Genomic DNA, 24,494 nt, shown 5'->3' on the forward strand with positions numbered 1-24,494 from the left:
CCCCCCACCTCGTGTGCTCCTACCCTTCCAGGCTGGGTGGGGCCAAGACAGTCAGCAGAGGTCACCCCCCAGGCCCAGGTCAGGATGGGCAGGGCGTGCATGGTCTGGAGGGACAAACTGGCACCCGCACCACCCAAAACAGGCAGGGTGAGCAGCAAACGTTCGTGGTGGCTCAGGAGGAGCCACAGCACAGAGCCAAGCCTGGTGGCGTCCCCATCCTGAAGAAAGGGGCTCCTGCTCCCCCATCTCCGCACACACAGGCCTCAGCCACAGGTCAGAGGAGATGGCTGGAGCCTCAGAGGAATTCAGCCCTGAGGGGGCGGCGGCTCTGAGCCGTGCCTCACTCCCAGACCCCACACTTTCAGCAAGGTGTGAGAGCAGGTGTCCTGTGCAGGAGGGGCAAGGCACGGGCCTCGTGGGCCACGGCTGAGTGACCGGGAGAGGTGTGTGTGCACACATGTGGACGTGCATGTGCACAAGTGTGCGTATATGTGTGAGTGTGCACAGACGTGTGTGTTGTGCATGTGCATGTGAGTGTGCATGTATGTGAGTGTGCGTGTGTGGGGCTGCACTGTACGTGTGTGCATTTGTGTGTGCACATGCATATAGGCATGTGTGTGCACGCATGCATGAGGGTGCATGTACGTGTCTGCACATGTGACTGCATGCATTTATGTGTGTGCATGCATGTGTGCGAGTGGGTGTGCAGGTGCTGACGGAAGGCATGGAGTTGGGGAGTGGAGAGCATGTGCAAGGGAATGGGGGTTCGGAACAGTCGCGTAGGGAGTACACACATGTACAGGCGAATGAGGGTGCAAGGGCCAGAGTGTGCTCATGTAAGCAAGCTAGCCTGGAGCAGATGCTTGTGTGGCCGGCCAAGGGGGTGAGGCATGACTGGGCACCAGGTTTAGCAGACGTTCCTCCAGCCTCACAGAGGTGTCCAGTCTCCCATCCCTCGTCCAGAGCCCCCTCCACCATCCCCAAGGGCCCAGGGAACCCATGACCTCTGAACTCCCTGCAGACCCTGGAGGTTGGGGCTCCAGCTCCTGAGACCAGGGAACCGGGATGCAGATGACTGGGCACAGGAGGGCTCCCCCAGCTTCCAGTGTGAAGGCTCAGCCTTTCCCTCCATCACCTGAGTTTGAGGGACAGCGTCCTGCCCCAGGACCATTTCACAGCAATCCCGGCATCTGCCAGCCCTGGAACACTGACCCCAGTGGCAAGGCCTCAGTGACCGACAGTGCTGCCCTGGGGCCCCTGTAGTGTGCTCATCGCGAGTCCCTTATGCTACCCGCTTATCCTCCACACACAGCCAGGGGCCCATGTGCACGCATGTCTGCACGCACTGCAGCCCCACAGAGCAGCTGGCCCAGCGCCTCCCCTGCCAGGATCCAGCATCACTTGCCCCGGGGAGTCCTGGTCCCTCTGCCTCACCCCGAGCCCCGTCCACCTGGGCATTGGGGCCCTCGTGCAGGCAACAGTGCCTGTGTGGGAGAGGGGCACTGCTCATGGCCATCATGGCAGAGGTGGGGGTCACTGGCCTTTAAGGGGGGACAAGTGGCCTCTCCCTGCAAGAGGGGAAGTGGACTGGTGGGTCCCTAGTGGTGGAGAAGACCTCCGCCTGCTCACAGTGGACATCGAGCAGCCTGGCTGGGAGGTGGGCGTCTGCCAGGCTGGTGTGGGGGCCCTGGTGTCCTCCTGGGTGTGAGGGGGCCGGGGGCTGGCCCGGTGGCGTAGTGGTTAAGTGCGCAAGCTCTGCTTTGGCGGCCCGGGGTTCGCAAGTTCAGATCCCAGGCGTGGACCTACACACCGCTTGTCAAGCCATGCTGTGGCGGCGTCCTACGTATAAAGTAGAGGAAGACGGGCACAGATGTTAGCCTGGGGCCAGTCTTCCTCAGCAAAAAGAGGAGAATTGGTGACAGATGTTAGCTCAGGGCTAATCTTCCTCACCGAAAAAAAAAAAAGAACAAGGCCAAAGGGACTGTGCCACGTCCCACCCACTGGGGACTTGGGGCACAGCCATGCCTCTGTAGACCCTGGTGTGCACACCTGTCAGCGTGTCGGTGCCCCCGTGGCAGCTCCCCGCTGTCCTCACGCCCCCCTCTCCCCACAGTGATGAACGGCAGCACACACTCGCCAACAGCCATCAACGGCACCCCGTCCACGCCCAACGGCTCCAGCAATGGCCCGGCCACCTCGTCCACAGCCTCGCTGTCCACGCAGCACCTGCCCCCGGCCTGCGGGGCGCGGCAGTTGAGCAAGCTGAAGCGCTTCCTCACCACCCTGCAGCAGTTCGGCAGCGACATCTCCCCGGAGATCGGGGAGCGCGTGCGCACACTGGTGCTGGGGCTCGTGGTAAGTCGGTGGCCGGGCCCCGGAGGCTGTGTCCCGGCCATGCCAGCCCTCGGGCCTCCTGCCCCTGGGCTGGCGGGCGGGGCTCAGCTGACGCTCCGTGCATTTTGTCCCCTCAGAACTCCACGCTGACCATTGAGGAGTTTCATTCCAAGCTCCAGGAGGCCACTAACTTCCCGCTGCGGCCTTTCGTCATCCCCTTCCTGAAGGTATGGACAACCCATCTCCCCTCGTGGTGGGGGCCTCCCCCGGGATCCTGAGTCCACTCCCTGCAGGCTCTGATCGGGCATCGCTCTCAGCCTCCCCAGACCCGGTGGCTCCCCCGTGCCCTGGAAGATGGTGCTAGCCAGTCAGGACGGACTCCTACTAGTTAAGGCTGCAAACTAGTTGCCAGACTGGATTAGTGGCCACCAAACCCAGTGCTCTAAGACAGAGCTCCCCAAATCAGTCCTGTTATGATTGGCCAAATGCAGTCATCCACTTGACAGCTATTTTTTGAGTACCTACTATGTGCTGGATACTGTCAAGTCTCAAGGATCCAGCTGTGAGCAAAGAGGCCAAGTCCCTTGTGGAGCCAACACCCTGGTGGGAGAGAAGGCGGTCAGCCAACCATGGCTCTAGGATCTGTGGAGATGTGTGCCAGGACCACAAGGAGGGGGCATTTTGAGGAGGGTGAAGGAGGGAACCAGGTGGACAGCAGAGGACAGAGCCTTCCAGGTACCAGAGATAGCACGTGCAAAGGCCCTGAGGCAGGAGGCACAGTGAGGGGGCCGTGTGGCTAGAACAGAGTTGGGGGAGAGGGACAGATGTGGGGATAGGTGGGGGGTGGTTGTGTGGCTGGGCAGACAGATGGACGAATGGGTGTCAGGTGAAAAGAGGGTCGTGTGGTCAAACACAGAAGACAAACAATGGACCATGGCCTCTCAGCCAGAATAATTCGTGTTGGACTGGGAATAGCAGCACCAGGCGCTTGTGAGCAATGCAGGCTCCCAGGCCCAGCCCAGAGCCACTGAATCAGACTCTGCATCTTAACAAGGTGCTGGGCATGTGAGTGCACACAGACGGGACGAGCACAGGTCCCGGCCGCGTTGGACCAGTGTCTTCACTGCAGGACTTCTCAGGGCCTTCACTCCCCCAGGGTCGTGCATCTCCCAGGGAGCGTAGAGATGAAATGCTTCCCAAATGTGATTGACCTTGCGACCCTTCGCTGCCATCCCCTGCCCGAGGTCAGGGCCCCGCAGAGCTCACTTGGGAGGTGCCCACCTGGAGTGTCACCGGCCTCCCCCACGGGGTTCTCATTTCCCCGGGGCCTGCGCAATGCCCGGCCGTGGGCCCTGCTCACCTGCACGGCTGGGCCCTGGTGGGGGCTGCCTTCCAGAGGGTCTTGAGGACCAGACCAGACGCTCCCAGGCTTGAGCCCCGACCCTGCCACTTAGCCCCCATTGGTCTGGGCCAAGCTAGTTCCCCCTGGGCCTTGGTTTCCGCAGCCGCGCCGGGGGAACCACTCTCGGGCTGTGGAGAAGGTTGCGTGAAGTGTCGCATGTAAAGAATTTGGCTCCCGTTTGTTCCCCTTGTATGTCATCATCCAGGGATTTCAAGCATTCCCCAGGCAAGGCCTGCTGTGCAGAACTCTTTCACAGCTGCCTTTGCTGAGCCCCCAGTTGCCCCTGGAGGGGCAGCCCAGGCCCAACCACTGTTCCCAGTTAACAGTGGGGAAACGGAGGCGCTGAGGCCCCCCTGGTGCTGAGATGGAGCCAAGGCTGGAACCTGGATCCCTCAGATTCCAAACCCACTGGCCTTCTCAGGGCACGCCCCAGGCCGCCACTGTGTCCCCCGCGGTCCCTCGCCAAGGGGACCCCACTTTGCATCCCCATATCCGCTCCCTCCCCCCTCCTTCCTGCCCTCTGCCCACACCCTGCTGTGCTCACACTCCTGAGCTAGACAGAGAAGCTGCTGGCTGGGACGGAGCGAGGGTTTGGGCCCATCTGGCAGTCACTGCAAGTCATTACGAGCCCTCCCTTCCCTCCGCTCCTCCTCTCAACTCACTGCGGGCCCCACCGCTCCCCATCTTTGGGAACACACTGCGCTTGCTTACTCCATCAGATCAAATATTTACAGCAGATATCCCGCCCGTGTCAGCTGACCTTGTTTATCTGAGGAGCCAGGGCAGGGAAAACATCCCGAGTCCCCGCTCTGCCCCCTGTCCCCTGCGTCGTCGCACCCCAGCATCTTCCAAACACGACGTGGCAGCACAGCGCCAGACGGGAGAGGCCCGGCCTCGCAGGGCCACCGGGGTACCTCTGCCCACAGCAGCCCTCACAGGGCTATTGGGGCTTTCACGCCTGAATTGCTCTTATGGTAATCAGGGCCAGCTGGGGTGAGGGCCCCCCCACCCCCGCCTTGCCTTGTGCCAGTGACCACACCCAGGGCCCTGGACATGGAGTCCACTTGTCTCCCTGCCGTGCAGCTCCTCGGGCGCCACCAGTTCTGTTTCCAGGGCTTGTTGACGAGGCGCCAGCTGGAGCCCTAGCCCTGAGGTCCTGCCTGGGGAGTAGCCCCCACCCGGCTCATTGTGGGAGCCTCGGCGGTGTTAGAACACAGGGCGCTCGCTGCAGGGAAGCCAGCGAGACTGCCCCCTGCCCAGCCCGCTGTGCGACCTCGGTTTCCTCGCCTGTGACCCGGGCTGCAGCAGTGGTTGCATCTTCCTGAGGACTCTCGGGGTACCAGGCCCCCTACATGGGAAATAGCAGCGCACCCTCGTGGCGGCCCTCGGAGCCTCATCCCATTCAAGAGGCAGGAGCCATGCCGCCAGTGCAGCTCAGGCTGCCCACCTGGCTCAAACCCCAGCTCCAGCTCTGGGTTTCTGAGAAACTCCAGACCTTATTCTCTCTGATCACCGGGGATGAGACAGCCCACCTCATGGTGGGTGGATGAGTTGATTCCTACGGAGCTCACAGGAGCCCTCACCCCAGGGCAGGAGGAAGGGGAGTGTCCCACAGCTCCAGTTGCAGATCAGGCAGAAGTCAGAGAAGTTAAGTGACTTGCCCATGGTCACACAGCAAAGCCAGGGTGGGCTGACCACAGAGCCCACAGTCGCGCAAGCTGTGTGGGCATTCTGTGAGGCGCTTGGCAAAGCAGTGGGAACACCACAAACCCTTGGTGAGTGGGAGACATCAGCTCAACAACACCAGATTGCGGCTATTTTTGCAAACACCAATTTCCCTCTGGCCTGAGTTCCCATCTGTGACGAGGATAGTTCCAGGCTTTTCCGCATCATCAGAAACTTCGTTCACACGTGAAGTTGGGGTCCAGAGGGCTTTTGTGACCAACACAGTCTGTCCAGCCTCTCAGTGGCAAGACCTCCTGGGCGCCCTGGGCCCTGGAGACAGAATGAGGACCGCTGCCCCCAGGAGATCTGCGAGACGAGGCTCTCCGCAGACTCAACCCATTTCTTCTGGGCTGGGGTCCCGCTCCCCCAGCCAAGGGCCTGGGGTCCCCTGCAACCCTCCGCCCCAGAGCCCGACCCTGTGCACAGCCGAGTGGTGGGGCTTTCCAGAAGCCAGGAGACGCTGCCCCGCCCGCCTGGCCTCCACCCTCGGCCCCGGCTCCCAGCTGGCCCCAGCCGGCCAGGAATCCAGATGTTTCCACCGCCCTGACAGCGACCAGCCGGTGCCAAGGGGAGGCCATGTGGGAGAGGAGGGGCCGGCAAGGGAGAGGAGGATGTTTGGCGTCTTCAGACCTCCCGGGACCTCCTTTCCCAGCTCACGCTCCCAACGTGTTCGACAGATGGCGGGCTGGCCCCGGTTCAGCTATCCAAATAGAAAAACAGACCCGGCAGCAGGCACTGCTTGACAAAAATGCCTCGGCTGCTTGATCCGGTCGGGTGGATGCGCTAATGGGGGCTGGGGAGGCAGAGGCTGGAGAAGGCCGCCGTGGCAGCTTTGAAATGCTATGAGAAAGTTGGGGAATTGTCTTTATTTACAAATACATAGAACTCTGGCTCTCCCAAGTGGCCTGCTGCTGGGCCCCCATCCAGCTTGCCCCATCAAGGCAGCTCTGGGAATCTCTGTGGTAGGGGCTGAGGAGCTGTTGCAGCCCAGCAGTGCAGGCCCGGAGGCCCCGGATGCAGGAGGGCACAGCGGTCACACACCGGCCTTACAGGCGGGGTCTGCGTTTGAACCTTGTGACCACCCCCCATGTCATTCCACCCCTGTGCCCTCATGTCCTTACTCATAAATGTGGAACCAGGTCATCAAGTCCATCCCCTATGGTTGTGAGGACCATGGGAGGTGACAGGCGTCACCACTGCTCAGAGCAGTGTGGGCATGCTAATGCACATAGTCCAACCTCCAAGCTTGGTTCAGGGCCTGGCTGGGGACCCGCAGGAAGTGGGAGGGCGGGGGCTGACTCCAAGGGTCTTCCCACAGGCTCCCATTGGGGTCCTGCTCCCAGCTCCTCCATTTACAGTCAGCTGTGGGCAGGGCTGCCTGCTGCCCTTCTCTAAGCCTCGGTTGCCTCCTCCACACGATGGGGAATCATGCCTGCTTCCACGGGCACAGGCCAGGAATCCCCGTCATGATGCCCTCCTCACCGGCTCCAGGCCCACCTTGGGAGGCAGGGAGCCTGGTGAGGTGGAAAATCCCCAGCCTGGGAGTCCGGGATCTGGGCTCCATCAGCAGCGAGTCCAAGGCCCCTTTCCCCGCCCCCACAGGCAAACCTGCCCTTGCTGCAGCGGGAGCTCCTGCACTGTGCCCGCCTGGCTAAGCAGACCCCCGCCCAGTACCTGGCCCAGCACGAGCAGCTCCTGCTGGATGCCAATGCCTCCTCCCCCATCGACTCCTCGGAGATCCTGCTGGAAGTCAATGAGAACGGCAAGAGGAGAACCCCTGACAGGTACCTCTGGGGTCTTTCTGTGGCGAGGGAGGGAGACAGCGGAGGGCTCCCTCCCTGCCTGACTCTTGACTCTTGAGAGCTACCTTCGGTACCACAGCTCAGCAGGCACCCTAGTTCCAGGGCTGAGACAATGCAAGTCGATACGATGTTGCATTCTGTGGCCCATAGCTAGTGGGCTGGTAAAGTTCAGCCTTACCTGCAAGGCCACTGCACAGGCTGAAGCACCAAGAGGCTGCGCTGTCGGGCTTTGGGGAGCCCTCCTGAGGACTGTGATGCCCCCCTGGGTGGGCAAGGGAAGAGGCAGGAGGGAGTCTGTCTGCAGGAAATTCTCTGGCTATTCCCTTTGGGCTAGTTGTGGGCCAGAGTGTCCAGGAGCCCGAGGTCCCAGGCACCCGAGCTGGCCCTTAACTGCTGAGTGACACAGTTGGGTGTCTTCCTCTCCTGTTCTCTCAACAGAGGCTCAGGCTTCTTGACCACTGGTCCCCAGGAGCCCGCACACCAGGGGCAGTGTTCAAGGCTGGCAGGAGCCACAGAGAAGGAGGGAAGGGAGTCTAATCTCTCCTCTTGCCCATTTCTCTGTCTCTGTCTCCCTCTCACTCTGTCTCTTTCTCTCTGCCACACCCTCTGTCTCCCTCTCACCCTTCCTGCTGGATCTCTGTTCATGCTCGTGGTCCCATGACCAATTGCTTCCCGCCTGCTCTTTGGGCCAGGACCAAAGAGAATGGGTCAGACCGCGACCCGTTGCACCCCGACCACCTCGGCAAACGGCATTGCACCCTGAGCCCCGCCCAGAGATACAGCCCGAGCAATGGGCTGCCCCACCCCACGCCGCCACCGCACTACCGCCTGGAGGACATGGCCATGGCCCACCACTTCCGTGACTCCTACCGTCACCCTGACCCCCGGGAGCTCCGGGAGCACCACCGGCAGCTCGGTGAGCAGTGTGCTGGGGGGCAGGGGTGTGGGCATATGTGTGCATGTTAGCTGGAGCACCCGTGTGCTTGCCTGTGTGTGTGGGGAGCATCCAAGAGCTGCCATGTGCGCGTGTCTGTCTGGGAAGGACGCTGAGGAAGTGGGTGTAGTAATGGATTTGAGTGGGGAGCCTCACCCTGGCTGGGCTGTGCCCGGAAGCCTGAAGTAGAGCCTCCAGACCTCTGTCTAGGGGGCATCCCCACCTTCAGGGCCTGGAAGGCCTCTCTCTCCCCAGGGGTGGGCTGTGGCTGTGCCTGTGCCTGTCCTGGGGCCCAGCTGGGCAGGGGCAGGTACAGGCTTAGGGAACCTAGAACCACTCACCTTGAGGAGCACTGGCCACCTGCTGGGCACACAGCCTTGAGTTGCCCACAGTCCCTGCATAGGGTGTTCATCTCCTTATAGAGACAAGAAGAGGGAGGCTGCCGGGCTCTGCATGGGGCACAGGGACGGTGGTAAATTAGGTTTCTGGACCCAATTTCCATGTGCCCTACAATTCGACTCAGATCTGACACTGTCTACCTGGAGATAGTGTCAGATCCCCCACGTTAAGGGTTCTGTCTACAAGACTGCCTTCAGATGCCAGTCGCTGCAAGTCTAGGTTGTCACCTGGGCTTCTGACAGACTGGCTCTGGATCAGAGGTTCCCACGACCCCTTCCCCAGGTTCGATTACTTTGCAGAGCGGCTCACAGAACTCACAGAAACAGTTTACTCACTAGATCACCGGTTTATTTTAAAAGATGTGATTCAGCAACAGCCAGATGGAAGAGATACAAAGGGCTATGTATGGGGAAGGGGTGAGGAGCTTCCATGCTCTCCAGGCACCACCCTCCCAAATCTCTACGTGTTCACCAACCTGGAAGCTCTCCAAACCCAGCCCTTTGGGTTCTTATGGAGCTTCATTGTGTGTCATTGGCCATTGGTGATGGACCCAACCTCCAGCCTCTCTCCACTCCCGGAGGTCAGGGGGTAGGGCTGAAAGTTCCCACCCTCTGATCACCTGAGTGGCTCCACTGGCAACCAGCCAGTCACCCTTCAGTGGGGTCCAAAAGTTGCCTCATTAATATAACAAAAGACATCTGTGTCACTCTCGATACTTAGGAAGTTCCGAGGGTTTTGGGAGCTGTGAGCCAAGAACGGTGGATGAAGATCAGACATATATAAGAAATATATTTTAGTCATCTGAATGACCAAATATATATTTCTCATAAATCACATATCTCAGGTGGGGTGGCTGGGCCAGCCAGGAAGACACCCATTTATGGGCGGGTGGGCGGGCAAGGCCTGGCACGTGAGGGGTCCCCAGGTCACAGGAGCTGCAGCCCCTGCCTCGAAGGCACTCGTGCAAGGCCTGTGGTTGAGAGCAGGGCTCCAGAGTGGACCGCCTGGGCCTCCAAGCTCTGCAGATCCCGCACGGTGAGCCCTTGCCAGGTCACATGATGTCCGTGCCTCAGTTTCCTCCTCTGTCAGCTGGGTCTAACAGGAGTCCCACCCCTCAGGTGGTGTGAGGACGGAGGGAGTTAACACAGGGCCCAGCACAGAGTGGGCGCTGAGAGGCCCAGCTGTTCTGGGTGATGGCAGTGGCAGCCTGGGGCGGAGCACTCACTTCTCGCCTCCAGTGTCCTCAGTGCGCAAAGGTGGCACGCCTGAAAGGTGCTGGTACTGTGCGACATGTTAGCACACCCAAATCACAGATGGGGAGGCTGAGGCCCAGAGACGCAACTGACATGCCCACAGCCTTCTAGCCGCATCTGCCTGACCCTGCGACCTTCCTCTGTGCTGGGGACAAAGATGAATAGGACTGCCTGCCCCAGGGCCCCCAGTGTACTGTGGGGGACAACTGGGAACAGCCACCCCTGAGACAGAGGCCCAAGGCACCGATGGGGGCCCAGAGGCAGGGTCAGCAGAGGCCTCGCCCCCTACAAGGCTGTCTCCCTGCCTCCACCCTGCGGAAGCTTCTAGGGCCCAGGCCCAGGTGGCAGGTGACAGCGTCTGGCTCCCTGCAGCCGGGTCAGGCAGGTGCTAAGTACCCCCCCCCGCACCCCACTTCTGCTAATGCAAAAATGAACGCCAGCTGTCGGGAAGGTCGCAGCCACTATGTTGGTTGGGGTGTTGGTGCAGGCCTCCGTTCCTTGGGCGGCAGGGCAGGGCGGTGGACAGCCAACTGTGGCCGCCACCTCCCACCCTTCTGCAATTTGGGAAGGCATTTTGGGTTTGGGGGTCTAGGAGATCCTTAGGGGCTGAAAAAGGCCTAAATAGAGAGACCTCAGCCAAAAAGCATCAGTAGTGCTGGGTCACCCAGCACAGGCTTGGGGCACCGCCAGGGCGGGAGCACCCGAAACACCGGGAGTGAGAGCATTTGATATTCCAAAAATCGTAGGCAGGGCCATCGTGAGGGCAGTCGATGCCGTTGCCCCCACGCCCATTTCTCAGCTCACAGCTGATTTGTTTCTGATCACCGGGGTGGGGGCACCCAATTGTTTCAGTCCCTGGAGCTGAACCAGCCAGGGGCTGAGGGTGCGCTCGCTCCGGCTCAGGCCAACGACCCTTCACCAGCCTCGGTTTCCTCATCTGTAAAAAGGGAGTGACAACAGAGAGCCCCTCGGAGGCTGACGCAGGGGTGGAAGGAGTGGGGCACTTAGTACAGCCTGCTCAGTACCCGGGCTCCCCCACAACGCGCCTCCTGAAGGTCTTCTCCCACCCCCAGGGGGTAGGCAGGGTGGGGAAACTGAGTCACAGAGAGGTGAGAGAAGGGGCCTGGGGCCCATGGGGAATGAGTGTGGGGACATCTGGCTTTGCTGACCCACCATCTCCCTGTGGAGCTGGCAGTGTGGCCAGGAGACCACATTGGACCAGCTCACTGAGACCCAGCAGATAGGCTGGAGCACCTCCTCTTGCCTGGCCGGAGCTTGGCCCAGGGGACACAGAGGTGAACGCAGCATATCAGCCCTGTCCTGGGGACTGACACAGCCTGTTGAGGGGACCAAGAATAGACAAGGAAGTGCCTGCAATTACTAAACAACCAGAGATACATGAGGCTCAAGGAATTTTAGGGCCCATGGCTGCTGACAGGGAGGGGCCTATGACCGGGCTTTGAGGGATGCATAGGAGTCCAGCTGGCTGAGAGGAAGTAGTAAAGCATGGGCTGGAGCTGGGCAGCCACAAGGAGCCCCTGAGGGCTTTTGAGCAGTGGTGGGACCCTCAAAGTGAGGTCTGAGGCAGCTTTGGTTCACAGCAGGGGACAGAAAAATGAGGGTGGCTGGATTTGGATGCAGGGAGGTGGGGAGGGATGGCCGAGGCTAGACAGAGGGGTGGGGAGATGGTCTCTTCTTCCCAAGCGTTGACTAGAGGCCAAGCCTGTTCCTGACTGCCCCCAGGGCAGAGGGCAGAGGGCCAGTGCCCGGAGTCTCCTTCCTCACTCTCTCCATCTTCCCTAGGTGGGCACAGCCCAGAGACAGGGCCTGGGGGCACTGGGGGTGCTGGAAGCACGAGGCGGGGCCTGGTGGCACAGGGCAGGGCTGGGGAGCACTGGACGGGGCCTGGGAGTCCTGAATGGGGCCTGGAGGCCTGGGGCTGGGCCTAGGGGCACTGGCTGGTCCTGAGCGTCAACTCTCCTCCTGTAGCGGTGCTCGGGTCCCGGCAGGAGGAGGTGATCGACCACAGGCTCACAGAGCGTGAGTGGGCCGAGGAATGGAAGCACCTCAACAACGTGAGTGTCCAGGCCCGGGGCCCACTGGTGCCACAGCAGCTCCGAGGGCTCTGCCCAACCTGTAGGGGCCTGGGGCTGTGGGGGACAGGGCTTGGTGTGGCTCCCTTGGCTCTCTGCCCCCATCTCAGCCCACCCGGCCACTTCTGATGACCACTCAGAATCTGCCCTTCTCTGCCCCGCAGCATGTCTCCCGCAAGAAGGGGCTTGGAGTGGGGTGGGGCCCCTTCAACACCATTCTGGGGGTCCCCTCACCCTGCTCCCTTTTAGGGGGGAGCCCAGGCAGAAGGTACAGTCCTCAGAGAGGGGCAAACCACACCTTGAGGGTCGAAGGAGAGCCCAAGCCCCTGCCTTTGGGCAAGCTCTCCCGTGAGTCTGGGGCCCCGACTCTCAGGAGTCCGGGCAGAAACTAGGCGGCCATCCCCAGCCCCCATCCCAGCTGCTCAGGTGTCTTCCAGGCAGTGGAAGTGGGTTTTCATGCCCTGCGCCACAGACAGCAGGCTGGCCGAGGCCCAGGAGTGTGGGACTAGATCCCCTGGCTGTCCTCCTCCGTGCGGAGTGGCCACACCCGGCCCCCGAGTGCTCACAGCTGCCTGCGTGCTCACGGCCGCCCACAGCTCCTGAACTGCATCATGGACATGGCGGAGAAGACGCGGCGGTCGCTGACCGTGCTGCGCCGGTGCCAGGAGGCTGACCGCGAGGAGCTCAACCACTGGATGCGGCGCTACAGTGACGCCGAGGACACCAAGAAGGGGCCCGAGCCCGCCACGAACCGGCCCCTTAACAGCTCCACAAGTGCAGAGGGGTCTCAGCTAGGTGTGTGCTGGGGGCAGCGTGGGGGCTGTGGGAGGGGTGCTGCGGGGGCCCCGAGGACCGAGGCCAGTGCCCGGGAGACCAAGGCCCTCGGGCTGGTGCTGCCATAGAACGTGCCCTGGACAGTTTCCCTTGGAGAAAAGTGCCCTTTCTGCTCTGTGCAGACACCGCCTGCCCTGCTGGAAGCCCAGACTCATGGCTCCGGCCCTTCCGGGGGCTCAGAGCTGGGAGCCCTGGGTCTCTGCTTTTCCCTCTGGATGAGACTGTGGAAACTGACAGGCCCAGCTCCCAGCCGATTCCACGGTCCATCGGCCCCAGAGTAGCCCCTCCCTGACATGGCCCTGCCCCCACCCAGCCACTGGTACAGGGTTTCCACCCGTGGGTACCTCGGGGACCCCCCAAGAACACAGAGCTGCCCCTGTGGCCCCGTCCTGTGCGTGACGCTGGCCCCCTGTGTTTCAGACGTCCACCGGGAGTTCATGCCGAGGACCCTGTCCGGCTACATGCCAGAGGAGATCTGGAGGAAGGCTGGTATGTGAGCACAGCCGGGGGAAGGGAGCTGGAGGGGGGCTGGGGCCCCAGACCCCATCGCCCTCTCTGTCTATGAGGAGCTTCTGTCTGCGTAGGGGCTCAGCTGGGCTCCCAGCTCATGACAGAGCGCACAGGACTTTATAGACCCTGTCACACAGGGCTACTGGGAGGGGTCGGAGTGCGTTCGGTATTCAGGGCAGGACGATCACCACCAACATCTGCCAGTGAACAAGCGTGTCACTCAGCAGGACAAAGTGGGTCCTCGGGCCCAGTGCGCACTTGCGTGTGCACAGACACCCAGACACGTGAGAGAAGCCCTTAGAGCTGGAGTCCCTGTGACCTTCTGGGTGTAGCATCGAGCACGGTGCCGGGGGAACAGACTGTGGGGAGGGCCGGGCAGCAGCAGGAGCCCAGGGATGGAGAGGACCAGGCAGGGTCGGACGAGGTGGCAGCAGTGGAGAGAGGAGGTAGGGTCACACGTGCATTGTGATTTGCGGGTGGATTCACCGTGTAAGGAAGACGAAGGAAAATGTCAAGATCTAGAGAGCAGAGAGCGTGGAGGGTCCCAGCCCAGAGCTGGAGGCTGAGGGGCCACAGACGGGCATCAGCTGCCTAGAGCGAGGCAGGAGCATGGGGGTCCTCCCTTCTCTTCTCCTCTGTCTGGCCCATGGCAGGGCTTTATGGGACCCTTGGTGACATCCACGTCGAGCTCAGGTGGTGACGTGGGGGCAGTCGGCCACAGCCAGCACTGCCAGCAGTTCAGCACACACCCAGTGTGCATACACTTGGATGCGAGGCTCGTGGGCCATCTCGGCCCCTTAAACGGGAGCACTACTTAATCCCACCCCAGCCTCCCTCACGCCACGCTGCAAGGACAGAGCTGCTAGGTAAACAGAGGCAGGCCTGAAAGCCCTTGGGGGGGTCAGCGGGGGCTGGAGGCCCTGTCGTTCCCAATGTCAGAGGGTATGGTGCAGTCTGAGTAGACACTCCAGCCTCAGCGGGACAGCTCAGCTCACAACAGCGAACACCGGGAATAGTGCGCTTAATCTTCAGACGGAAGCAGCCAGAGGTAGCGAGTATGGGGGAGATGAGTGGAGGCTGTGGGGTAATAACAAGGCAGAGGCCGGATGGGGTATTGCCTGACCTCTTCTGGATGGGCTGCAGGGGAAGGCGGGCTGTCTATGGGGCAAAACAGTACAGCTGTGGTTCTCCAGGTGGACGCTGGGACCCCCAGCATCAGCAGCACCTGGAACCTGTTAGGAATGCAGATTCTCGGGCCCCCAGGCCTGCTGAGTCTGAAGCTGGGGGTGAGGCCAAGTGAATCCTCGCCCTCACCCTCGAGGGCCCACTGCGTGCTGGGGTTTGAGAACACCACGGTAGAGGACGAGCTTTGGAGAGTCCCTCACTAGCTTGCACACACGTGCTGGGAGGCACAGGATCATTTGTGCACAGGCCCTGCCCCCAGGCTTGTGGGCGGCGAGGCCCCACATGATGATGGCCATGGCATCGTTGCAGAGGAGGCAGTGAACGAGGTGAAGCGGCAGGCGATGTCGGAGCTACAGAAAGCCGTGTCGGACGCGGAGCGGAAGGCCCACGAGCTCATCAGCACGGAGCGTGCCAAGATGGAGCGGGCCCTGGCCGAGGCCCGGCGGCAGGCCTCAGAGGACGCCCTGACTGTCGTCAACCAGCAGGAGGACTCCAGCGAGGTAGGGCCGCCCGCCCACCCCATACCCTGTCCCCGCCTCTTGGTCTTGGGCCAGAACTCCCTCTCTGCTGCCTCCCAGTGGAGCGACCTGAGCAGCCCAGTGAGCTCTCTGGGCCTCCTGACCACACACCGCCTGGTGAGGCAGGTCCTGTGGGCATCCCCACTGTACAGATGTGGAAACTGAGGGCTCCAGAGAGTAGGCACTCCCCCCAGGCCACACCTAGGAAGCAGTGGGGCTGTTATCCAAACCTAGGCTGGCAGAGGCCAAAGCCCGAGATCTCTAAGCTGTGAAAGCAGGAGGCACACAGAGAGGTGCGAAGACCCCAGGTGGTCTCAGCTCCTGGCACACATGTACACAGGAAGGGCAAGAGAGTTATCGTCATGCTGGTGGGCTGGGCTGGGCCCAGCAGGACGGGTGCAGGGGGCCCCTCAGTGACCCACTTCCTCCTTGTCGGACAAGAACTCGGACAGCAGAGAAGTGGGGGAGAGGGAGAGACCCTTCCCAGGGGGGTCCTCAGACTGTCCTTCCGGGAAGGGGCACTTCTCCAAAACCCCCTGGATACGCCAGTGCCTGGGCCAGCCCTGAGGCGGGGAGCGGAGGAGCGGGTTCCCCATCGATTCAGGCGTCTCTACACCAGCTCTCTCAACAGACGCCCTCAGCTAGAACAGAACAGACAGCTCTCGGGGAGGGACATCAGTGGGGGAGGGAGAGTCAGCTGTTCCAGGCGGTGACCACACGTGTATAGGAAGGTGGGGTGGCAGGGAAGGCTCACGCAGGGACATCTGAGCATCCTGGAGGAAGTGAGCTGGCCATGCAGGAATCTGGGGGCACAGTTCCATCCCTGTGGCGGGAGCGCAGGGACAGAGACCAGGGTGGGGGCATCCCTGGAAGAGTGAGGACCACAGGGAGGCTGGTGTGGCTGCATAGAGCAAGCCAGGGGAGAGAAGGAGGGGCTGGGGTCTGAGAGGCGTTGGAGGCTAAGTAGGTGCTTGGACCTTTCTCCCAGGGCGGCGTGGGCTTCCCTGTCCCACCACCCGGGCTGCCTACCGTCTGCTCACGTGGGCAGCTGAGGTTACTGCTCATTCCACGGAAAGGGAGCAGAGGCCCATGGTAGGGGAAGGACGTGACCCAGGCAGGCCTGGCTGTGCATCACGTGGCAGCCTGGCAGGAGGGCTTCCTGGAGGAGAGGGCAAGGGCTGTGGCTCCCTGCCGTCTGAGGACCCCGTGGTCCTGTAAGCACACCGTGAACCTGTCTGGGGTGGGCTGGAGTTGTGCAACACAGTAGCGGGAGCCCGTCCCCCCAAAATGGCCCAGCCAAGTGGCTGTGTCCGTTGAGGGTCACCCGCAAGCTGTAGTGCCTTGGGGTTTCTCTTTTTGCTTGATGACCGTGGCTGGGTCTGAGTGGGTTTGTTTGGAGCGTGTACTTACCTATTCTGTGGCCGGGCTGGTACCTTGGGGATTTGGGGTGGCCCAGCCCTGGCCCATCCCTGACTGTCCCCTCTCGCATCCAGAGCTGCTGGAACTGCGGCCGCAAGGCAAGTGAGACGTGCAGCGGCTGCAACGCGGCGCGCTACTGCGGCTCCTTCTGCCAGCACAAGGACTGGGAGAAGCACCACCACGTGTGCGGCCAAAGCCTGCAGGGCCCCGCGGCCATAGTGGCCGACCCCGTGCCCGGACCGCCCAATGCCACCACCGGCCTGGGCCCCTGCCTGCCCACAGGTGCCACCAGCCCCAGCGAGGCCGGCTCTGCAGGGCCCTCCCGCCCTGGCTCCCCGGGCCCGCCCGGCCCACTGGACGCCGTGCCCCGCTGACCCCTCCGGGACCCCGATGCCCAGCCCATGGACGCCCGCCGACCCCACCTGGCCCCGGCCCGCTGGACACTGTGCTGGCCCTGGGAGCCCGACTGTTGGAGTCACTGCTGCTACTGCTTCTCTCCAAAAGAAAACACAGAACCAACAAGACTGCATCCAACGCAACTTCCTCAGCTACCTGACGATCTCACGCACGACCTCCTGAGCATCCTCAGAAACCGCCCACCGAGCTTTAGACAGCAGGGTGGGCCGGCCGGAGCACAACCGGCCGTCCACTGCCTGCCTCTCTCTGTCTCTCTATTTTCTGTCTTGATGAGTTTCACACACTTTCTCTTTAAGGAAAAAAAATCTAATTGTTTAGTGGCTTATATTTTCAGTGAAGAATTTTGGGGGGTTTTGTGGCAAAACAGCTACTCAGAAATGGACAAAGAAAACTGTGGGGTTTTTATCTCCTTCCTGATTAAAAAGGGAAAAAGAAAATGTATTTTAGAGCCAGAGATCTGAGCCGCTGTCTCGCCGCAGCCACCCCAGGGGTGTGTGCGTCGCGGTGAAGACGTAAAAAGGATTTCAATTTCTGACTCAAGAAGCATTTTTTGGTTTCAGATTGTTTTTTTTCCTTTAATGTCAAACTCTTTGGCTTTAAGTAGAAATCCAAAAAGTTTTTTTAAGAAAAGTACAGGAAGCATTCCTGTAAACTACCTTGCCAGCTAGCCAGCCAAGGACGCCGGACACACCTCTGCTCCAAAGGAAATCCAAAAAGCAAACACAAGAAGTTAAAAATCCAAAATGTTTTTGTCACTGCCAAAGTATTTTCACTGTTTGACTCTGTTCTTGGGTTGGTTCACCCATCAGTCTGTCTCGCATCGATTGTCTCTGGAGTGTGGGTACCGGGCTTTGGAGGGTTTGCCCAACAAGAAGCAACTTTGTTTTCTCTGCCTCGATGCAGGTGGGGGGACAGCGCGGCCCAAGATGGCCTGCGTGTGCACGTGTGTGTCTGTGTGTGCGCTGGGGGCGCGCCTGGCTGCACATCCACTCGTGTGCAGGGGACGATACCTCTGTCTGTCCTCACACTTTCTGTGAATTTTGATCACATTTCATTTTTCCCACTCGTGTAAAAAAGTGCTGATGTGTCCTTCCCAGAGAGAGCATGATCCCGAGACAAGACTGCAACAATCTGTGGGTTGATCCTTGACCGCTTTTCAAAGCACGAGGAAACAACACTGGCCTCTGACTCTTCCTCTCCACGCTCCTCCTCTACCTCCTCTCCTGGCTCCACGAGGCCGCCGCCCATCTCGCCCACCCCAGTGTCTCCTGCACCCACTCTCCTTTCTTCACACTTTTGCAGAAAAAGAAAAAACTACCAACAAGAACAGTTGCCCTCAGGGCACCCTCTGGAGACTTGATCGGCTGTATATAACCCCGCACTGTGTCCAGCTGCTCCGCAGGGGATGTTCCTTCGGACGCCCCCGCCCAACTCCCCGGCCATCTCAAGGAGGACATGAAGGAGTGGGACATTCTCACCGGTGCTCAGCAGGAGAACAAACAGCAGACACGGCCCACGAGCTGCACTGTCTGGTGTCGCTGTAAGAAGTGCCCAGGACTGGAGTGCAATATGGGGAGCGGCCAGCTACTGAAACCGGGGCTCCCGGCGGGGCCCCACCAAGAGGCAAAAAATCAATAGTGTACGTTAATGTGAATGTATATAGTCCCTGCAGAGGTTCAAATAACGATATTCATGATGATGATAATAAAGAAGATGTTTGCCAAATAAAAAGAGAGAGAAACCTTGGAAACATGTAAACTTTAGGAAATAGATTTTCAAAGAAATCCGAACTGTGGTCCTACGGGGAGCAGTGGGTTTGTTTGATGGCTGTTGTTTTTTCAGAGTTGTAAGAATTCATTCTCTGAGTATTGAAAGGAAGGATTCCATCTAGCTGCCGCTGACCAGGTGCCTCCCCGAACCACCTCGCCTGACAGCAGAAACCTACTTCTGAAGGTCGAGATAGCTGTCTTACCCTCCAGAAAGTTCCCTGGCTCCAGCCACCACCTCTGTTGCCCAGTGCCATGGGCCCATCGGCCGCTCAGAGGTTTGCTTCTGTGGGTTTCAGAAAAGCCAGGGCCAGCTGGGCTCTGGGCTCCCGAGGAGACTGCGGAGCCCACCTCTCCTGCTTACAGCCTGCTGTCTTGCTCTCTTGCAAGCGTTGAACAGGTTAACATGGTGTTTTCAGACGTGCAGTGAGATGACCTGCCCCCTTGGAGGAGGGCGCTCTTGGACTCTGTCCCACGAGGTGGTGCTGGTGAATGGGTGGCTTCACTGGGCGTCTGGGCCCCTGAGGGCTCGCGTCCCTGACGTCAGGACTTGGGGGTGAGGCTGCCAGTCTGAGGCGAGTGGTGGAGGAGCCCCTCACCTGGAGACCCGCTGGTCTGCTTTGCTGGCCTCTGTGTCCCTTCCCCTCACAGGGTCCCTTTTGGGGACAAGCAAGCAGAGACAGTAGCATGTTGGCCAGCTGGCAATGTCCAAGCCAGACCAGCCTCCAGGGCCAGACCACAGGCTGAGGGTCCAAGGTCTGGCGTCCCCTCCACCCCAGCTGTTGGAAAGAGGGTGCCCTCAAGCCAGCTATAAACGGCTGTCCACCAGTGTGGTTCCCACATCCGTATCCCGTATACCAAAAGCGGCACTGATGGGGCTGCAGAAATGTGGCATGAGGGGTGGCGACAGGCCGACCGACGGAGCCCCTGCGGGCCGGGAGTGTCCACAGGATCGGGATGGCAGCTAGCTGCAGTGGGGCGGGGGGCTTGCAGTGAGGAAGCCGAGGTCCAGAGTGGGTGAGAGGGGGATGTCCTGGTGAGGGCTCCTCCTCCCAGGGGGGCCTTAGGGGTGCTGGGGCTCCCTTCCAGGCTCCGGGAGCAGGCATTTCTGTCAGTCAATGTGCTCAGGCCTCATTTGTTCGGCCAAAGACCTCACAGCAGAACCAAACACACAATCAGTAGCTTTGTGGAGGGGGTGGGGCAGTGGGGCTTTTGCATCAGGAGGTGGACAGTGGCAACAAACAGCGAGGGTTTCTGCACCTGGAGCACCTGCCTTTCTTATGCAAAGAAGGGATCCAGACAAAAGGGGCTCTAGCTGCCTGCTCTCTGCTCCGAGGCCATCCTACCCTGCTACCTACTGAACTTACAGACCATTGACCAGCGGTGCAGCCTGCGAGGGTCTCCCCGTGGGCCACTGCCAAGATCGGACACGCAGGTGACTCAAAAGCTCTGAGATGCGGCTGCTCGCAGAGCCTCCCTCCCCTCAAATCCTGAGGCCAAAGCTACAACAGGATGGCAGGGCAGCAGCCAGAGCTCCCCAGCCCACAGGGCCAGGCCAGGGATGAGGGACGGACGGGGGACGGGGGACGGCAGGACGGATGCTGGCACCCAGGCCCTCTCTGGAAAGTACTGTGTGACCTTTGACCTCCTCTCCTTGTTTCCCATCCTGCCCTGGACCCAGCTGGGCCTTTCTCTTAGGACTCATTGCCGTCCCCAGGTGGTGTCTGGGGGGTGTTCTGTTGGCCACCCACCAGGACGAAGGCAAAGACCAGGGCCTCCCATTCCATGCGAGGACAGGCTGATAAAGCCCAGACCCCATCTGAACAGAGAGGGTCCGCATCCCCACAGCTCACCAGGACCAAAGGGAAGCCTTGGGTGTTACCGGGGTGGGGCAAAGAGGAAAGCTGGAGAAAGCCTCGGGGGTCCAGGAGAGTAATGGCCATGGGACGAGAGGAGCTGGCTCCCCAGGAAGGGGGCTTCCCATGGGCTCAACAGGTGGGGTCACTCATCAGGGCCCAAGAAGTTCAGTGGCGGAGGGAGACAGATGGAAGAGGGGGCTGTTGGTTTGGGTTTCATTGCAATGACATGGTGGAGAGGGATCAGGACAGGTCCTAACTTTCTCCTGTTTGCAAATTTTTCCAAATATATCCTCAAAATGACACCAAAGGCCCATCTCTGGCATCTACCCACCTTGCCTGACCCAGCATGTCTAGCCAGCATGTCTGGCCATTATTCTGCCCATTCTCTCAGCCTACCTACAGTTATTTATTGATTCTTTTCTTTCATCAGTTCATCATTCTGACCAGTTCAGTCATCTATCTCGCCATCCATCCACCCACTGACACCCATCCATCCACCCACTGACACCCATCCATCCATCCACTCATCCACCATTCATCCATCCATCAACTAGTCCATCCAGTCACCATCCATCCATCTATCCACCTACCCATCCCATCCATCCACTCATCCACCCATCCATCCACCCACCCATTCATCCATCCGTCCATCCAGCCAGCCATCTATCCACCCATTACTCTGTCCCAACTATCACTTAATCCCATCCACCGCCCCCCACTCTTTCACCCATCGACCTGTCTCTTCACCATTCACCCCTATACACACCATGTGTCTGTCCATCCGTTCTCCAATCTAACACACCCAACCACCTCTCCATCCACTGAACCCAGAGCAGCACCACCAACTCCCTCAGTGTCCAAAGCTGCAAGGGTGCTTTGGACCATCCCGTGACCTCAACTGCCCTAAAGGAAACTGCTTGTGGGCGCAGCCACCCACTCCCAGCCATCGGTCCAGGCCTGCTCCAGGCATTGTGGGCAGATTGGACCAATGTCCTAGCAACAGCTCCGGCCAGTCTGGGCCTGCCTGGCAAGTGTGGTGGCCATGGGCCAGGAGTGCGCGCTGGGAGGTGGCCCACACACCTGCTCAGGAGCCCTGTGACTGGGGCCACAAGTCAGGGTGAGCACATTCCCTGGCAAGACCCCAACACTGCAGAGCAGGGCTGCCCTCTCCTCTCCGTGTCTCCAGGTCACTGCCCAGAAGTGGTGTCCCCAGGAAAGCAGGGGAGGGGAGAAAGAACCCTGTGCTGGGCCTCTAGGGTCCAGAGAACATCCACACCATCGGCTGAATGCAGCTGGGCAGGCTCCGTCCCTACGTCTACGCAGAGCTCGGAAAGGCTCATTTCCAGCCTCTGGGACCCCAGGATGGAAGGGGGTAGTGGGAGCGAGGCCGAGCCCCCACCAACTCTCCCTACCCCGGCGGTCGTTCCCACCTGCCTCTAGGCTCCCATGCCACACGGGGCATTTTCCAGAAAGGGGCTGGGAGCCAGCCCCAGATCATGGTCCCGCTGGCAGGAGAGGAAGAGAAGGAAAGCAGAGGGGATGCAAGGAGGAGCTGGGCTCTGGGGACCCATCTGCTCCTCTGGACACTTCACGGATAAGGCCTGGGGAGCTGGAGTCTGTGACACCAACCCACACTGGTCCCCACAATTCCGGAAAACTCTATTTTGCATGCTTTCATTCCTTTCATTTCAATTCAGCTGGCCCCTGGAGTGCCACCCAAAGAGCCCGTGTAGCAGTTAACACAACATCGGGACTCAAACCGGAGCCCGGCTTTTAAGCATCAGAAGGCAGGCACTGGGCGGCCTCACTCCCCACTGGACAGGGGCCCGGCCAGGCTGGCCTCCGGCTCACCTACTGCGGCCTCCGCGGGCCCAGGGGTCGGTCCGTGGGAATGGGGCCAGGCACAGCCATGCACAGCCTTGTGGGGAGTGGGCTGACTTTCCACTTCCTCTTTCTTCTTTTTTTTTAATTCCCAAAAGGAGAGCACTGGGTGGGTCTCTTGCAGCGGTTCCTTGGCACTGTGTAGGATCCGTGGTGTGTGCCCCTCGCGCGTCCCCATGGACTCTGCGTCTGATCTGGGCACTGTGAGAGGTCACAACTCAGGTCCCGTCGGTTATCTCTGTGTGGTAAATAAACCCAGAGTTTGCCATCGCAGGCTCTGCCTCTCCTTGGGTTCCAGGTGACTCCAGCTAAGCCCTGTTTCACACATTTATTCACCCAAGACGTGTTGGGGACCTTCTTGGTGCCAGGCAAGAGAGACAAGGCCCTGCCCCACGGCGGTGGACAGACAGACATGGGATGTGGGTTGAGGTGTGAACATGATGTGGGTGGATGACCCTCTGCTCAGTCCACCCACAGCCTCCTATGTTCTTGCTAGCAGGGTGAACTTCTGCAGGCTGTGTCTTCAAGGTGGTCTAGACGACCTTAGACCCCAGATGACAATCATGGCCTCAGGGCCCCATGCCCCACTGCCTGTGGCAGTGCTGGACACATCCTGCAAGACCCTGAAGATGGGCAGGGGACCTGAGGATGAACACTGAGGGAAGGGATACCTTGACCCCGAGGAGCCAGGGTGTCATAGCCGTGGTGTCCCAGTTCCCAGGGCGGGTCCCGTCCAGGGTCGGGTGCCCAGGACTTGGCGCTCCCTGGAGGAAGGGATGTTATTAATACTCGGGCCCAGGCTTGGAACACGGTGTATTTTGAAAGGCGTCACTGGAAAGGCCAGCATGGGGGCGAGCCTGTCCCCACACCGGGCGCTGGCAGGAGCCTCAGCTGGGCCTGGTGTGTCAGCAATCTCTGCAGAGAGCGGGTGACCACGTTTTTCCATTGCAGAGGTCTGAGCTCAGAGGAGGCTGGCCGGGGCCAGGCCTGAGTCCAGCCTGCTCTTGGCTTAGACAGAGCTGCAGGGTGTCCTGGCTCCCACGTGGAGGGGGAGGGAAGGGCCCAGACCACGAGCCCTCCATGGGGCCTCAGACCCACAGGAGGGAGGAGACCTGACTGCCTCACATTACAGGAGAGAGACACGCAGCGGCTGCACTTCTATCCTCATCCAGCCGGCCTGGGGCCGAGGCCCTGTCATCAGCACAGACATGGCTGCTGCCCCTGAGGTCCCCTGGCCTGCCAAGGGAGCCCTGGAGACCGGTAGCTCACTCAGGACAGACAGAGGGTGAGGCCCGGCACCCTGGCCACCAGAGGGAGCAGGAGGCATCAGGGAGGCCTCCTGGAGGCAGCAGTACAGTGGCAATAGTGCCCCTGGGGTTGCACACACGTTAAGTGCGTGTGGCTGTGTGGGGATAGGGACCAGCATTTGAGGAGGGCGGCAGCCGGGAGGCCCGAGGCCCACGGCCAACTCAGGGCAGGTCTTCCTCCCAGGCCTCGAGACTGCCTGGTGATGGCCCTCCCTCGGGGGCCCAGGGGCACCATGCAGTCTTCAATTCAGCCTCTGTGGAGGTGAGAACAACCGGTGCAATAAGGGAGTCAGGCCGAGGAGGCAGCACAGGTGTCCCCTGACCTCAGCCCCCGGGGGAGGAATGGCTGGCCGGCTCCCGGGTTTCAGCTCCACCCCCAATTCCAAATTCCCATGGACAAGATCTCGAATGGCCTGACTTGGACCTGCCAGCTGTGCCTGGAGGGCGGGCAAACACACCCACAGGGTCCCCCATGAACGGGTCTGGACAGAACAGGCACAGCAGAGGTCCACCCAGACCGAGCCAGGGCCAGCCAAGGAGAGACGGAGGAGACCAGGGCACACAGGGATGCAGGCCAGCAGCCACCCTCCAGGGGCGAGAAGAGGGGAGTGGAGGCCAGCAGCAGAAGCAGGAGGCTTCACAAAGTACACCTTCAGCCCCGAGGCCATTGCCTGAGCTGCAGTAATTCAACCACTGTGCCTGTGGCCAGGGCAGGATTACGGCTTCAGTTAATTGGCTCTACCTAAAAGCAGGTCCAGAGTGGGGTGGGGGAGGGGAGGGTCCATAGAGAATCGGCGGGCGGTGGGTGGAAAGAGGAGTGACAGAGGCAGCTGTCTCTCCTCCAGGCCCAGGACCC

General features: G+C 60.6%; 1 protein-coding gene across 3 annotated transcripts in view; it reads left to right on the forward strand.

Moving 5' to 3' along the window:
- CBFA2T3 (CBFA2/RUNX1 partner transcriptional co-repressor 3) overlaps positions 1 to 19,612 on the forward strand; it is a 95,188-nt gene extending 75,576 nt beyond the window's left edge. For all 3 annotated transcript variants that reach the window (XM_087419785.1, XM_087419786.1, XM_087419787.1), the window contains 9 exons: positions 2,114 to 2,355; positions 2,472 to 2,561; positions 7,064 to 7,245; positions 7,956 to 8,179; positions 11,839 to 11,924; positions 12,539 to 12,737; positions 13,197 to 13,265; positions 14,781 to 14,971; positions 16,483 to 19,612. In XM_087419785.1, coding sequence (XP_087275911.1) covers positions 2,114 to 2,355; positions 2,472 to 2,561; positions 7,064 to 7,245; positions 7,956 to 8,179; positions 11,839 to 11,924; positions 12,539 to 12,737; positions 13,197 to 13,265; positions 14,781 to 14,971; positions 16,483 to 16,782 — 1,583 coding nt within the window. In that variant the 3' untranslated portion in view covers positions 16,783 to 19,612. The remainder of the gene's footprint in view (positions 1 to 2,113; positions 2,356 to 2,471; positions 2,562 to 7,063; positions 7,246 to 7,955; positions 8,180 to 11,838; positions 11,925 to 12,538; positions 12,738 to 13,196; positions 13,266 to 14,780; positions 14,972 to 16,482) is intronic.
- Positions 19,613 to 24,494: the final 4,882 nt, after the last annotated feature.

The sequence above is a fragment of the Ceratotherium simum genome, chromosome 30 (assembly GCF_057802395.1).
Source record: "Ceratotherium simum simum isolate JZ-2026a chromosome 30, ASM5780239v1, whole genome shotgun sequence".
In the NCBI taxonomy this organism is placed as follows: Eukaryota; Metazoa; Chordata; class Mammalia; order Perissodactyla; family Rhinocerotidae; genus Ceratotherium; species Ceratotherium simum.